At 51.2% G+C, this 11,588-nt stretch overlaps 1 protein-coding gene across 2 annotated transcripts in view; it reads right to left on the bottom strand.

Annotated features, from left to right (window-relative positions):
- LOC119295905 (ATP-dependent Clp protease proteolytic subunit 6, chloroplastic-like) overlaps positions 1 to 1,538 on the bottom strand; it is a 22,759-nt gene extending 21,221 nt beyond the window's left edge. The window contains exons 1-2 of one of the 2 annotated variants that reach the window (XM_037574335.1): positions 1,415 to 1,538; positions 1,283 to 1,317 (exon numbers count right to left, since the gene is read on the bottom strand). In XM_037574335.1, coding sequence (XP_037430232.1) covers positions 1,283 to 1,317; positions 1,415 to 1,473 — 94 coding nt within the window. In that variant the 5' untranslated portion in view covers positions 1,474 to 1,538. Of the gene's footprint in view, positions 1 to 1,282; positions 1,348 to 1,414 lie in introns of both variants that reach the window. The other variant, XM_037574334.1, reaches the window with a different exon arrangement.
- Between the last annotated feature and the right edge of the window lie 10,050 nt (positions 1,539 to 11,588).

Here is an 11,588-nt window from a genome sequence, read left to right on the forward strand (position 1 = left end):
GTCCCGCACGTCACCGCCGCCCCGCAGCTTTGCCCCGCCCGGCTCCATCCACCACCACCCCTCAGCTCCGCCTCACCCGGCTCCGTCTGCCACCGCCCCGCCCGGCTCCGTCCATCACCGCCCCTCAGCTCCGCCCCGCCCGGCTCCGTCCGCCACCGCCCCGGCCGCACGCCGCCGCCGCTCCACCGCTCTCACCGCTCTCCGATGGCGCCGAAGGGCAAGTCGGGCTTCTTCGGCGTGAGGCAGAAGCCCCCCGGTAACTGGGGAGTGGAGTTCTCCGACGCCGGGAGACGTTGGTGGATCGGCACGTACCCCTCCGCCCACGAGGTCGCGCGTGCCTACGACGTGGCAGTGTGGCGTGCCAAGAGGCCTCGGGAGCACCTCAACTTCCCAGATATCGAGAGTCGGGTGGAAGCGGAGATGCTTGTGCCGCAGGGCATCAAGATGAAGGAGATCAGGACGAAGAAGAAGACAACGAAGAAGCCGTCGGTTGTCGTCAATGCCGGCGAGACCGACGAGGAGGCGATGGCGAGGTTTGCTCGGGAGCATCCGGAGTACGTCCAGGCCGAGCTGGAGTACTGGAAGCGTGTGGCGGAGCAGAAGAAGGAGGACGAGGCCGGTCCCTCGACGGTGATCCCTAGTCCTCTTCCGAGGAGGACTGGGCAGACCTCTCGGAGGAGGAGGAGGAGGGGTGCGACGACCCGGAGAAGGAGGAGTTCTGGGCGCAGTTCTGCAGCTCCGACGATGAGGAGTAGTTTATCTAGTAGTTTGAATAAGTAGTAGTTGAAGTTCATGTATGAAACTATGTTGAATTTGATGTTTGAACTATGTTGAGTGGACTAGTAGTTTGTCGTTTTAAGAAATTTACATCTTCATTTTGGACCATCTATTGGAGTTGCTTTTTGGACCATCAATTTGGACCATCTGTTGGAGTTGAGCTTTTTTCGGAGCTCCAAAACGCACTTTTTGATGGTCCAAATTTTACATCTTCGGTTTGGACCGCCAAATTTTGGACCATCTATTGGAGATGCTCTTATAAGAAGTAAACATCCTGGAATCACATAAGCGTGTCACCAGAGTACAATCACACTCGACAACAATCAGAAGACGTTCTAATTATTAGACCAAAATCTCCGACAGCTTACTAAACCCGCATCAAATCAGATTATCCAATTCCAAATAGTGGTCGCCTACACAACTCAATATTTCGTTGCTCCACCCAATTCATAGAAGAGAAAAGTAATTCTACATAACGAAAAAAAAAGTAGAGAAAGAAGCTCACCTCGGAGGCGCCGAGATGCACTGCTTCCATTCCGCCTAGACAAAGGAGAGCAGGCAAAGGACGAACTGAAAACGAGCAGTTGGTGATTACACGAGCGGGAGAGACGTGGGGCGGTAGAGTGAGGATATTCACCTGTGCGAGAATTGGCAGGAGGGAGAGGCGCGGACGGCGAGGGCCGTGGGGATGGCCATGGGCGCCACTCGAGGCTGAGGCCGGAGGTGCCTGAGCGTGGTAGCGAACAGACGACTGACGAGGGTGAGATGAGGTTAGGGCATCTCCAATTCATTTTTCTAGGGCGATGCTCTGCGCCGGTTCCCAACCGGTCGCATCGCCACCGTCCGATGCGTGTTTCCAGCCATTGTCCTTACTGTTTCACTTTCGGAATCGGAAAATCAATTCGCCGGGTGCATTTGCACCCGGGGCCATTTTTTATTTTTCAAATGTTGAAAAAATTGAAACAAATTTTGTTGGTCATCTTTGTCACATACAAACGCGACCTGCAATTTTTGAGACAAAAATGTTAATCATTTTGGCTTGCCCAAAAAAAAACAAATCAAAGACCAAATGTCACCCCAAAATTTGTTTTTTTCGCCGACGAAACATCGTTGCTTCGTTCCGCGTGAATTTTGTCAAGCATGTTTGCGACACGAACATGATCATCCACAAAAAATTTCAGAATATTTTTAAAACATTTAATTTATTTTTTGAGGTACTGTTCATCTGGGTGCAAATGCACCCGGGAGCCAAAACACCTCCCCCGTTCGGGATCTTCTATATCTAGCGGGCAGCCCTAGGCATCAGGCTACTGATACTGTGCATCGATCAAACTAGTCCTACACTGTTGGATCAAAAGAAAGGAGGATATTCTGATCACTAATTGTGTCTTCCTACATTAACTGCTTCCATAAAAATCACGTGTATGGAACTCTGATTATGTGCATTGCTCCTTGGTGTTAGAAAACAACTTACCGAATTTAAGCAGGTAGATTCCAAAAGAAGCCTACGTGTCGTGGTTCTAAGTCTGGCAGTAGAATGGGGGTAGGTATGGAGAGGCAAGATCCTAGCTATGGAGTAGTTGTATACGCGAGAGATTTACGAGTTCAGGCCCTTCTCGGAGGAAGTAACAGCCCTACGTCTCGGAGCCCGGAGGCGGTCGACTGGATTATATGAGTATGAATTACAGGGGTGCGAACCCTTTACACTGAGGAGGGGGGTGGCTTATATAGAGTTCACCAGACCCCTTCGGCCCTCAGTTATGCAGGATTTAAAGTACATTAAGACAGGGTTACTGGTAACGCCCACAAAGTGCTATGAAGACCATAAAAGCTACTTAATGACAGACCGTTGCGTGCAGAGTGACTTTAGATCTCCTGGCCGTCGAGTGGTAAGCTCCATGGTCGAGTGGTTATCTTCATCGTCGAGTGTCCTCGAGTCCGTCGAGTGGATCACCTCTAGGTCGACTAACAGGTAGTTTTTTCTAGAGATGTCCTTGGGTAGGATAGCTTAGACAGGTCCATGACCCTACCCTAGGTGCATAACATCATCATTAGCCCCCGAATGGATCGAGGTTTGAGTGGGGAAGGAGTTGAGAATTCTTCCGGCCCATTTTTCGTGCTATGAGTATGGCTTGTCTTGGATCAATGAACTTTTAGGTGACGGCATCAACTTCTTTTTCAGTCGCCTTAATCCATTCTTTATATCTGTCGAGTGAAGTTTTCGCCTGGAGAGCTCCGAGTGACGGAGTGGAGGAGATCTTCTGCCTGACGAGTTGTTCTGCGCGCCGTGGATTTTGCAGGATTTGAATTTTGGGAAGTGCGCGGGACGGGGCGTAGCCGCAGCAATCGAACGAGATAAGGCAGGGACGCCTCGATCTCCGCGCCACCTTTTTCGCCACGTATCACGCGCGCGACTGTTGCGGGATTTGACAGGATCGTCCAGGCCTACGTGTCAGCCACTCGGGTGCAGCCTTATATAAAGCGTCGGACGGGGGTTTTTCAATAGTGCGCCCTCATTCCTTCCTCTTCTCCAGATTTCTCCGCCGCGTTTGCCTCTGTCTCCGTGCCGCTGCTCCGTGCGTGTTTCGTCGGCGACGATGGTGAAGGAGAAGACGGCGGCCCTGGAGCGGGCGAAGAAAGCGACGGCGAAGGCGAAGGGGAGGGGAACCAGTCGGAGTGGCTCTTCATCGAGGACCGGCCTGCCGCCGGGCTGGATCCAGGGCGACTGGATCCGCTCGACAATTAGCCAGGCGGATCTCGACGACCTGGCTGGCGGAGGGCTGATCCCCCATGGATCGGCGCGGCTCCCGGGGAGGGAGTCAGAGCCGCAGCCTCAGGAGGGTGAGTACGTTCTTCTGGCCACCCACGTCGACCGTGGGTTTTCTTTGCCGCCCCATCCTTTCTTCCGGGGTTTTTTGAATTTCTTTGGGGCATGACTCCATCACTTCACGCCCAACACCATAGTGTACCTCGCCGCCTATGTGTCCTTGTGCGAGTGCTTCTTGGGCTGCCGGCCTCACTGGGGTCTCTTTAAGCACATCTTCACCTGTCGCTCCCAGACGGTGAAGAAGGCAAATCCGAGTGACGAAAGGACACATGTGATTCAGATGTGTGGGTACCTTGGGGTCCAGTTGAGAGGGAAAAGTTCTTTTCCGACCATGGTTTTGCCCGACTCCGTCCGTGGGTGGCAGTCGACTTGGTTTTACTGCAAGGACCAGCCGACGCCAGGGCAGTCGACCGGGCTCCCTCCCTTTTCCATGGAACGAGTGAAGAAGCCCTCCTCTTTGACGGTGGTCCCAGAGGAGAAGGCGCAGGTGAAGGTGCTGGTCGAGTGTGTCGTGCAGCTCATCCGCGACGGGGTGACTGGTACGGACCTCCTGGAGGTCTTCCTCCGGCGGCGCATCCAGCCGCTCCAATTTCGAGACCATCCTATGTGGATGTACTCTGGGACTGAGGACACCACTCGGATCCACCCGGAGGAGATCGACAACGCCACGCTGGAGCAGTGGATGGGAAGCATTACGGGGAACAAGGACAACCCCCGAGGAGCCAGGAGGGTCATTCCACTCGACCAATCATATGAAGTTGATAAGGTCCAATTTGACATTTCCGGCTGCGATTCTGTTTTTTCCATTCTGTCTGTTTGAAATCAACCGACTGACTTTTGTCTTGTTTGTTGTCTTCTAGGACACGACTGAAATGTACTCGATGCCCAACGGGGCGCAGGAACAAGCCGAGGAGGGAGAGGCGAGTGGAGGTGAAAGTGAGGAAGAGGAGTGGCAATCTGACGGCGAGGGGGAAGAGGTTGAAGACGGCTCCAGTGAGGAGGAGGAGGAAATGGAGGTCGATCCTCCTCGCACGGAAAGGCGATCCAAGCTCGCCCACGACCCCGCGAGGGAGCACGGCAAAGCGGTTGCGCCCGTTGTGCCGTCGACAAAGCGCCCTCGGGCAGCCTCACCGGCGCCGATTGAAAAAGCGCCGAAGCATCCGCGGGCGGAGCCATCAAAGCCGCCGAAGGCCTTGCCCAAAATGAAAATGGCCATTCCCACCATCTCCGGGTAACAGTGGGATTTGTGTTTCCTTGTTCAGCTCAAGCAAACTTCCGGTCGACTCATCGATTAACCGACTGGTTTTTGAAATCTGCAGTGTTGCTACCTCCGAGACCTCCGCCAAGGACGGTGACCAAGAAATGGAAGACACTGTCACCTCCAACCCCGATACGTTCTCTTTGTAGTTTTCGTTTTTGGTTGATTGTATCTTCGTTTCCAAATCTAGATTTATCTTGCAGCTCCTCATCACGTCATTGATCTCCCTGATGACGATGACGAGGTGCCCCTGAGGGCGAGGAAGAATAGATAGGCTGCGGCTGGCAAGACCACTCGGACTACGTCAGCACCTGAGGTACTGGTTCAAGAAGGTGGCGACATCGCTCGGCATTCTGTTACCTTCGCTGTGCCACTAACGAGTGCTCGGCCTTCATCGTCGACTGCTGAACCGCCATCCCTTTTCGCCACGCACCACGTCCCAGAGGACCAGGCGGGCGCAGCTAAGGAGGCTATACGCCTGGCGGGGATTATGATGGAGTAGGTGAAGGCAATCCGGGAAGCCAATCAAGCGGCTTATGATGCAAGCTCATCCCTTCAGAGCAATGTCCAGGTTAGTTGGCAACTGCCTGTTTTGTTAGGATATTTTATCTGAAGATTTACTTTCCAAAAATATTTGTGTCTATACACCCACTGGGTGTGTCGATTAGGTTTGTAGACTGGTGGGGGCACGCTGAGTGCACCCACTGGGTGTAGTCCCCGAGACTATGGTGGACTGCTGGCAGTCGACTGTAGTCTTTGTAGTTGAAATTTCTTCACTCGGTCTAGTCAAACCATGTCGAGTGGAACATTAGGACCTGTGGGGGCACGCTGAGTGCACCCACTGGGTGTAGTCCCCGAAACTATGGTGGACTACTGGCAGTCGACTGTAGTCTGAAGAACTCTCTCTTTCCTCTTTTTTTTGGTCGACTGATCGGATCGAGTCGGTAGAACTAGTGGGGCACGCTGAGTGCACCCACTGGGTGTAGTCCCCGAGACTAATGTTGAATCTTTTGATTCGATTGTAGTCTTAGAAACGTTACTGTTTTTCTCTTAGTTACTCGGAAGTAACCTCTCTTTAACGTCTGTCGACTGACTCTTTGCAGAAATCCTGCGAGCTCGTGGCCCGTTACACTGAGTTGGAAAAGAAACATATCCAGCTCGACCTTGACTTGAAACTTGTTCAGGAGAACTTTCAGAAGGCGAAGGGCGAGGCAAAAGGTACGATTGGTGAGAACTTCATGACTGTTTCCTTCCTTCCACACATTATTGATTCTAACTTCCTTGTCATTTTGCAGAAAGGACGAAGGAGGCTCTGAAGAAGAAGGACCAGGAACTTGCTGAGGCGCAGAAGGTTGCATTGGATAAAACAAAGCTTGCGGAAGAGAAGCTGGCTTCAATCGGCAAACTCGGAGAAGAGAACGTCAACCTGAAAGCCGCTCTCGACGCGGCCAACAACCGTTTGAAGAAAGACAAGATTGCTCTGAGTGACAAGGCGAGTGAACTGGTGGGGAAGAAGAATGATCTGGAAGCTTATCTGGGAGGGCTCGCCAAGAAGTTGTTCCTCATGCTTGAAGGTAACCTTTTTTCACTCAACTGACTTATCACCGTTGATTCGTCACGGAACAGTTGGTTTATGTTTGACTTGTGTTTTCAGAATTCTGCCAAAACTTTGAGGAAGAGACCAGCCGAGTGGAGACAGGCTTGGACCCCATCAACTCTCTAGTGAAGGATGAAATTGCCATGAATGTGCTTCGACTGGAGTCTCGCGTCGCTGGTGTGGTGGACTATCTGGCCAGGCTGAAGGCAGCAACATCGCGAATCGACACGACACTCTGGCCAGGGGGGACGCTTCAGAACGACCTCGAGTCTTTGATGACTCGACTGAATGAAGTCCCAGGCCGAGTGCAAGAGTGGAAGAAGTCTTCTGCCAGGTGCGGTGCTGACGTAGCTCTGTCTTTAGTCCGTGTTCACTGCAAAGACGCACGAGAGGAAAAGCTGGCATCCCTCAAGGTGGCCAATACTAAGAAGCATGACTTCCGATCCTTCATGGAGACATTCATTGCTGTTGCCACTCGGATTGCTGATGGAATTGACCTGGATGAGTTCGTCGCGCCTTCCAGTCCTCCACCGGAGGAGTAAAAACTTCTATGCCTTAAATTTGCCTCGGAATGCCGAGTGGTTTTGTAACCGATAAACTTTAACAGGCTTGACGCCTGAGCACTTCTGGATCCGTAGGATGCTATCTGAACTTGGCTTTACCGTTGAATATGCTTTGCATTTGTCTTCGGACGAACATTGTTCTTCGCTCGGAGTATATTTTGTAGGTTGGAACACAGATTTCAAACGACTTGCGTCCTTGCGGTCCAGGATGAAGCACACATTGTATTTGTGTCGAAGCCTGGAGGAGAAGGTTACAGTCGACCTGCACCTTGCGGGTCGGGACATAACACACATTGTATTTGTGGCGAAGCTCAGAAGGAGAAGGTATCAGTAGACCTGCACCTCGTCGTCCTTGTGAGTCGAAATGGAATTCAAACTTAGGCGAGAACTGGGCTGCGGCTAAGCCCCTGAGTGGGAGGTTTGCTCTCCACTTGGTAGGATTTTCAAAAACTTAGGCGAGCACTGGGCTGCAGCTAAGCCCCCGAGTGGGAGGTTCGCTCTCCACTCGGTAGGATTTTCAAAAACTTAGGCGAGCACTGGGCTGCAGCTAAGCCCCCGAGTGGGAGGTTCGCTCTCCACTCGGTATGATTTTCAAAAACTTAGGCAAGCACTGGGCCGCAGCTAAGCCCCCGAGTGGGAGGTTTGCTCTCCACTCGGTAGGATTTTTTGTGGCACACCTCCGAAGGAGAAGGTAACAGTTGACCTGCACCTTGCCCTCCTTGTGGGACGCACATTGTATTTGTGGCGAAGCTCGGAAGGAGAAGGTAGCAGTCGACCTGCACCTCGTCTTGCTTGCGGAGCGCACATTGTATTAAGTACTTAGGCGAGTACTTGGACTGCAGCTAAGCCTCCGAGTGGGAGGCTGGCTCACCACTCGGTAGGATTTTTAAACTTAGGCGAGTACTTGGACTGCAGCTAAGCCTCCGAGTGGGAGGCTGGTTCACCACTCGGTAGGATTTGAAAGTACTTAGGCGAAACAGATTCGCAGCTAAGCCCCTGAGTGGGAGACTGGCTCACCACTCGGCAAGGATTTTTTTACAAACTTAGGCGAAACGGATTTGCAGCTAAGCCACCCACTGGGGGACTTCTCATGTAAACACAAGTAACAGCAATCACTGGGAAAATTATAACACTCTTGTCTTTGATAAATAAACTACAGAAGTACTTTTATTACATTTCATCCGACTCAACACTTAAGTATAAAAGGGGCGGAGCAGCTCCGCGTTCCAAGCTCGGGGTTCATCAATCTGGTGACCAACATTGTAAAGGCGGTACGCTCCATTGTGGATAACTTTGGTAACAACGAAGGGACCTTCCCAAGTAGGAGCAAGCTTGTGTGGCTTCTGCTGATCCACTCAGAGAACCAAATCTCCTTCTTGGAAGGCTCGACTCTTGTCGTTTCTGGCATGGAAGCGACGTAAGTCCTGCTGATAAATGGTTGATCGGATCATTGCCATCTCTCTTTCTTCTTCTAGGAGGTCGACTGTGTCTTGTCGGGCTTGCTCTGCTTCATCTTCAGTGTAGAGTTCGACTCGGGGTGCGTTGTGAAGCAGGTCACTCGGCAAGACCACTTCAGCTCCATAGACCAACAAGAACGGAGTTCTCCCAGTCGACTGATTAGGTGTGGTCCTTAATCCCCAAAGCACTAACGGAAGTACGTCGACCCATGCACCAGCCGCGTGCTTGAGATCGCGCATCAGTCGGGGTTTCAGCCCTTTGAGAATTAAACCATTTGCTCGTTCTGCCTGTCCATTCGACTGGGGGTGAGCAACTGAAGCATAGTCGACTCGTGTGCCCTAAGATGTGCAAAAGGCTCTGAATTCTTCAGAATCGAAGTTTGACCCATTATCAGTGATGATGCTATGTGGAACTCCATATCTGAATATCAACTCCCTGATGAAGCTGACAGCAGTGCCGGCATCAAGATTCTTGATGGGTTTAGCTTCAATCGACTTAGTGAACTTGTCGACTGCCACTAGCACATGGGTGAAGCCGCTTCTGCCTGTTCTCAGTGGTCCAACCATATCCAATCCCGATGCGCGAAAGGCCAGACAAGTGGAATGGTCTTCAAGGCTAAGGCGGGCTTGTGTGACATATTGGAGTAAAATTGACATCCTTCACACTTGTCGACTATCTCCTTTGCCATTTCATTTGCTCTTGGCCAATAAAATCCCGCTCGGTATGCTTTAGCCACAATAGTCCAAGAGGACGCATGATGGCCACAGGTCCCCGAGTGGATGTCTTTGAGAATTATTCGACCCTCTTCCGGTGTTATGCATTTCTGACTGGCTCCAGTCGCGCTTTCTCTGTACAACTATCCCTTCATGACAGTAAAGGCCTTGGATCGACGGACGATCAGTCGAGCCTCTTCTTCATTCTCTGCGAGCTCTTTCCTTAGGATATATGCGATGTAAGGCACTGTCCAGTCGAGAGTGATAACCAAAACTTCCATGATCAGGTCGACCACGGCTGGGACCTCGACTTCAGTCAGATCCATGGTACTTTTTGGCTGTGGGGCTTCTTCGGTGAAAGGGTCCTCTTTAACTGACGACGCGTGGATATGTTCCAAAAACACACCACTGGGAATGGCTTCTCTCTTGGAACCTATCTTTGCCAAATCATCGGCTGCTTGATTCTTCAGTCGGGGTATATGGTGAAGCTCTAACCCCTCGAATTTATTTTCCAGCTTTCTTACTGCATTGCAGTAACCAATCATGGTTGGGCTTCTGACGTCCTACTCCTTCATCACCTGATTGACCACCAAATCTGAGTCGCCATAAACCATAAGGCGACGAACGCCGAGTGAAATGGCCATGCTCAACCCATACAAAAGTGCTTCATATTCTGCTTCATTGTTGCAGGAATCAAAGTGGATCTGGAGCACATATCTGAGCTTATCTCCTCGGGGGGAAACCAAAACTACCCCAACACCGGAACCATTCAACATCTTAGAACGGTCAAAGAACATGGTCCAATGCTCCGAGTGAACTTGAGTCGGTAGTTGCTGTTCAACCCACTCGGCGATGAAGTCTGCTACTGCTTGGGACTTAATGGCTTTCTTTACCTCAAACTTGATATCAAGGGGAAGGAGTTCAATCGCCCATTTTGCCACTCGACCAGTTGCATCTCTGTTGTGCAGAATCTCTGACAATGGGGCGTCGCTGACGACTGTAATGGAATGATCAGAGAAATAATGAGCAACCTTCTTCGTGGTCATGTAAATCCCATATACAAGCTTCTGATAATGAGGGTATCTTTGCTTTGATGGGGTCAACACTTCCGAAAGATAATATACTGGGCGCTGAACTTTGAAGGCTTTCTCTTCTTCTTCCCACTCGACCATAAGTACTGTGCTGACGACTTGTCATGTGGCTGCAATGTAAAGCAACAAAGGCTCTTTGCTGATAGGAGCAGCAAGCACCGGCTGGGTGGAGAGCAGAGCTTTTAGCTCTGCAAACGCTGCATTAGCTTCTGGAGTCCACTCGAACTTGTCTGACTTCTTCATCAGTCGGTAAAGAGGCAATGCCTTTTCACCGAGGCGAGAGATGAATCGACTTAACGCGGCCAAGCATCCAGTAAGCTTCTGGACATCGTGCACACGCACGGGGCATTTCATTCGGAGTATAGTGCCAACTTTTTCTGGGTTGGCATCGATTCCTCGTTCGGAAACAAGAAAACCGAGTAACTTTCCGCCAAGAACTCCGAATGTGCACTTTGATGGATTAAGCTTGATATCATACCTCCTAAGATTGGCAAATGTTTCAGCAAGGTCAGTCAACAGGTCGGAACCCTTCCGTGATTTGACCACAATATCATCCATGTATGCTTCCACGTTCCGACTGATTTGAGTGAGTAAACACTTCTGAATCATCCTCATGAACGTGGCTCCGGCATTCTTGAGGCCGAATGGCATGGTGACATAGCAGAAGCACCTGAATGGAGTGATGAAAGTTGTTTTGATTTCGTCGGGTCCATACAGACGGATCTGATGGTAACCGGAATAAGCGTCTAAAAAAGACAGGCGCTCACATCCCGCAGTTGAGTCGACTATTTGGTCGATGCGGGGGAGAGGAAAATGATCTTTCGGGCAGGCCTGATTGATATGTTTGAAATCAATGCACATGCGAAGTGACTTGTCCTTCTTGGGGACCATGACAACATTGGCGAGCCACTCAGAGTGGTAAATTTCTCGGATAAACTCTGCTGCCAGGAGCCGAGCCACCTCCTCACCAATGGCCTTTCTCTTCTGGACGGCAGACTGTCGAAGATGTTCTTTGACAGGTTTCACCTTTCAGTCAACTCGTAGATGATGCTCAGCCAGCCCCCTAGGAACACCCGGCATGTCAGCAGGCTTCCATGCGAAGATGTCCCAGTTCTCACGGAGGAACTGGATGAGCGCTTCTTCCTATTTAGAGTCGACTGTTGTGGAGATATGAGTCGGAGCAGCGCTGGGGTCGGTCGGGTGGATGTGAACTGGCTTTGTCTCACCGGACGATTGAAACGCCGACTCTGTAGCAGGCTTCTTAGCTCGCAACAAATCACTCGGGTCTGCATTTTTCTGGTGTT

Source organism: Triticum dicoccoides, chromosome 4B (genome assembly GCF_002162155.2).
Source record: "Triticum dicoccoides isolate Atlit2015 ecotype Zavitan chromosome 4B, WEW_v2.0, whole genome shotgun sequence".
NCBI classification, from domain to species: Eukaryota; Viridiplantae; Streptophyta; class Magnoliopsida; order Poales; family Poaceae; genus Triticum; species Triticum dicoccoides.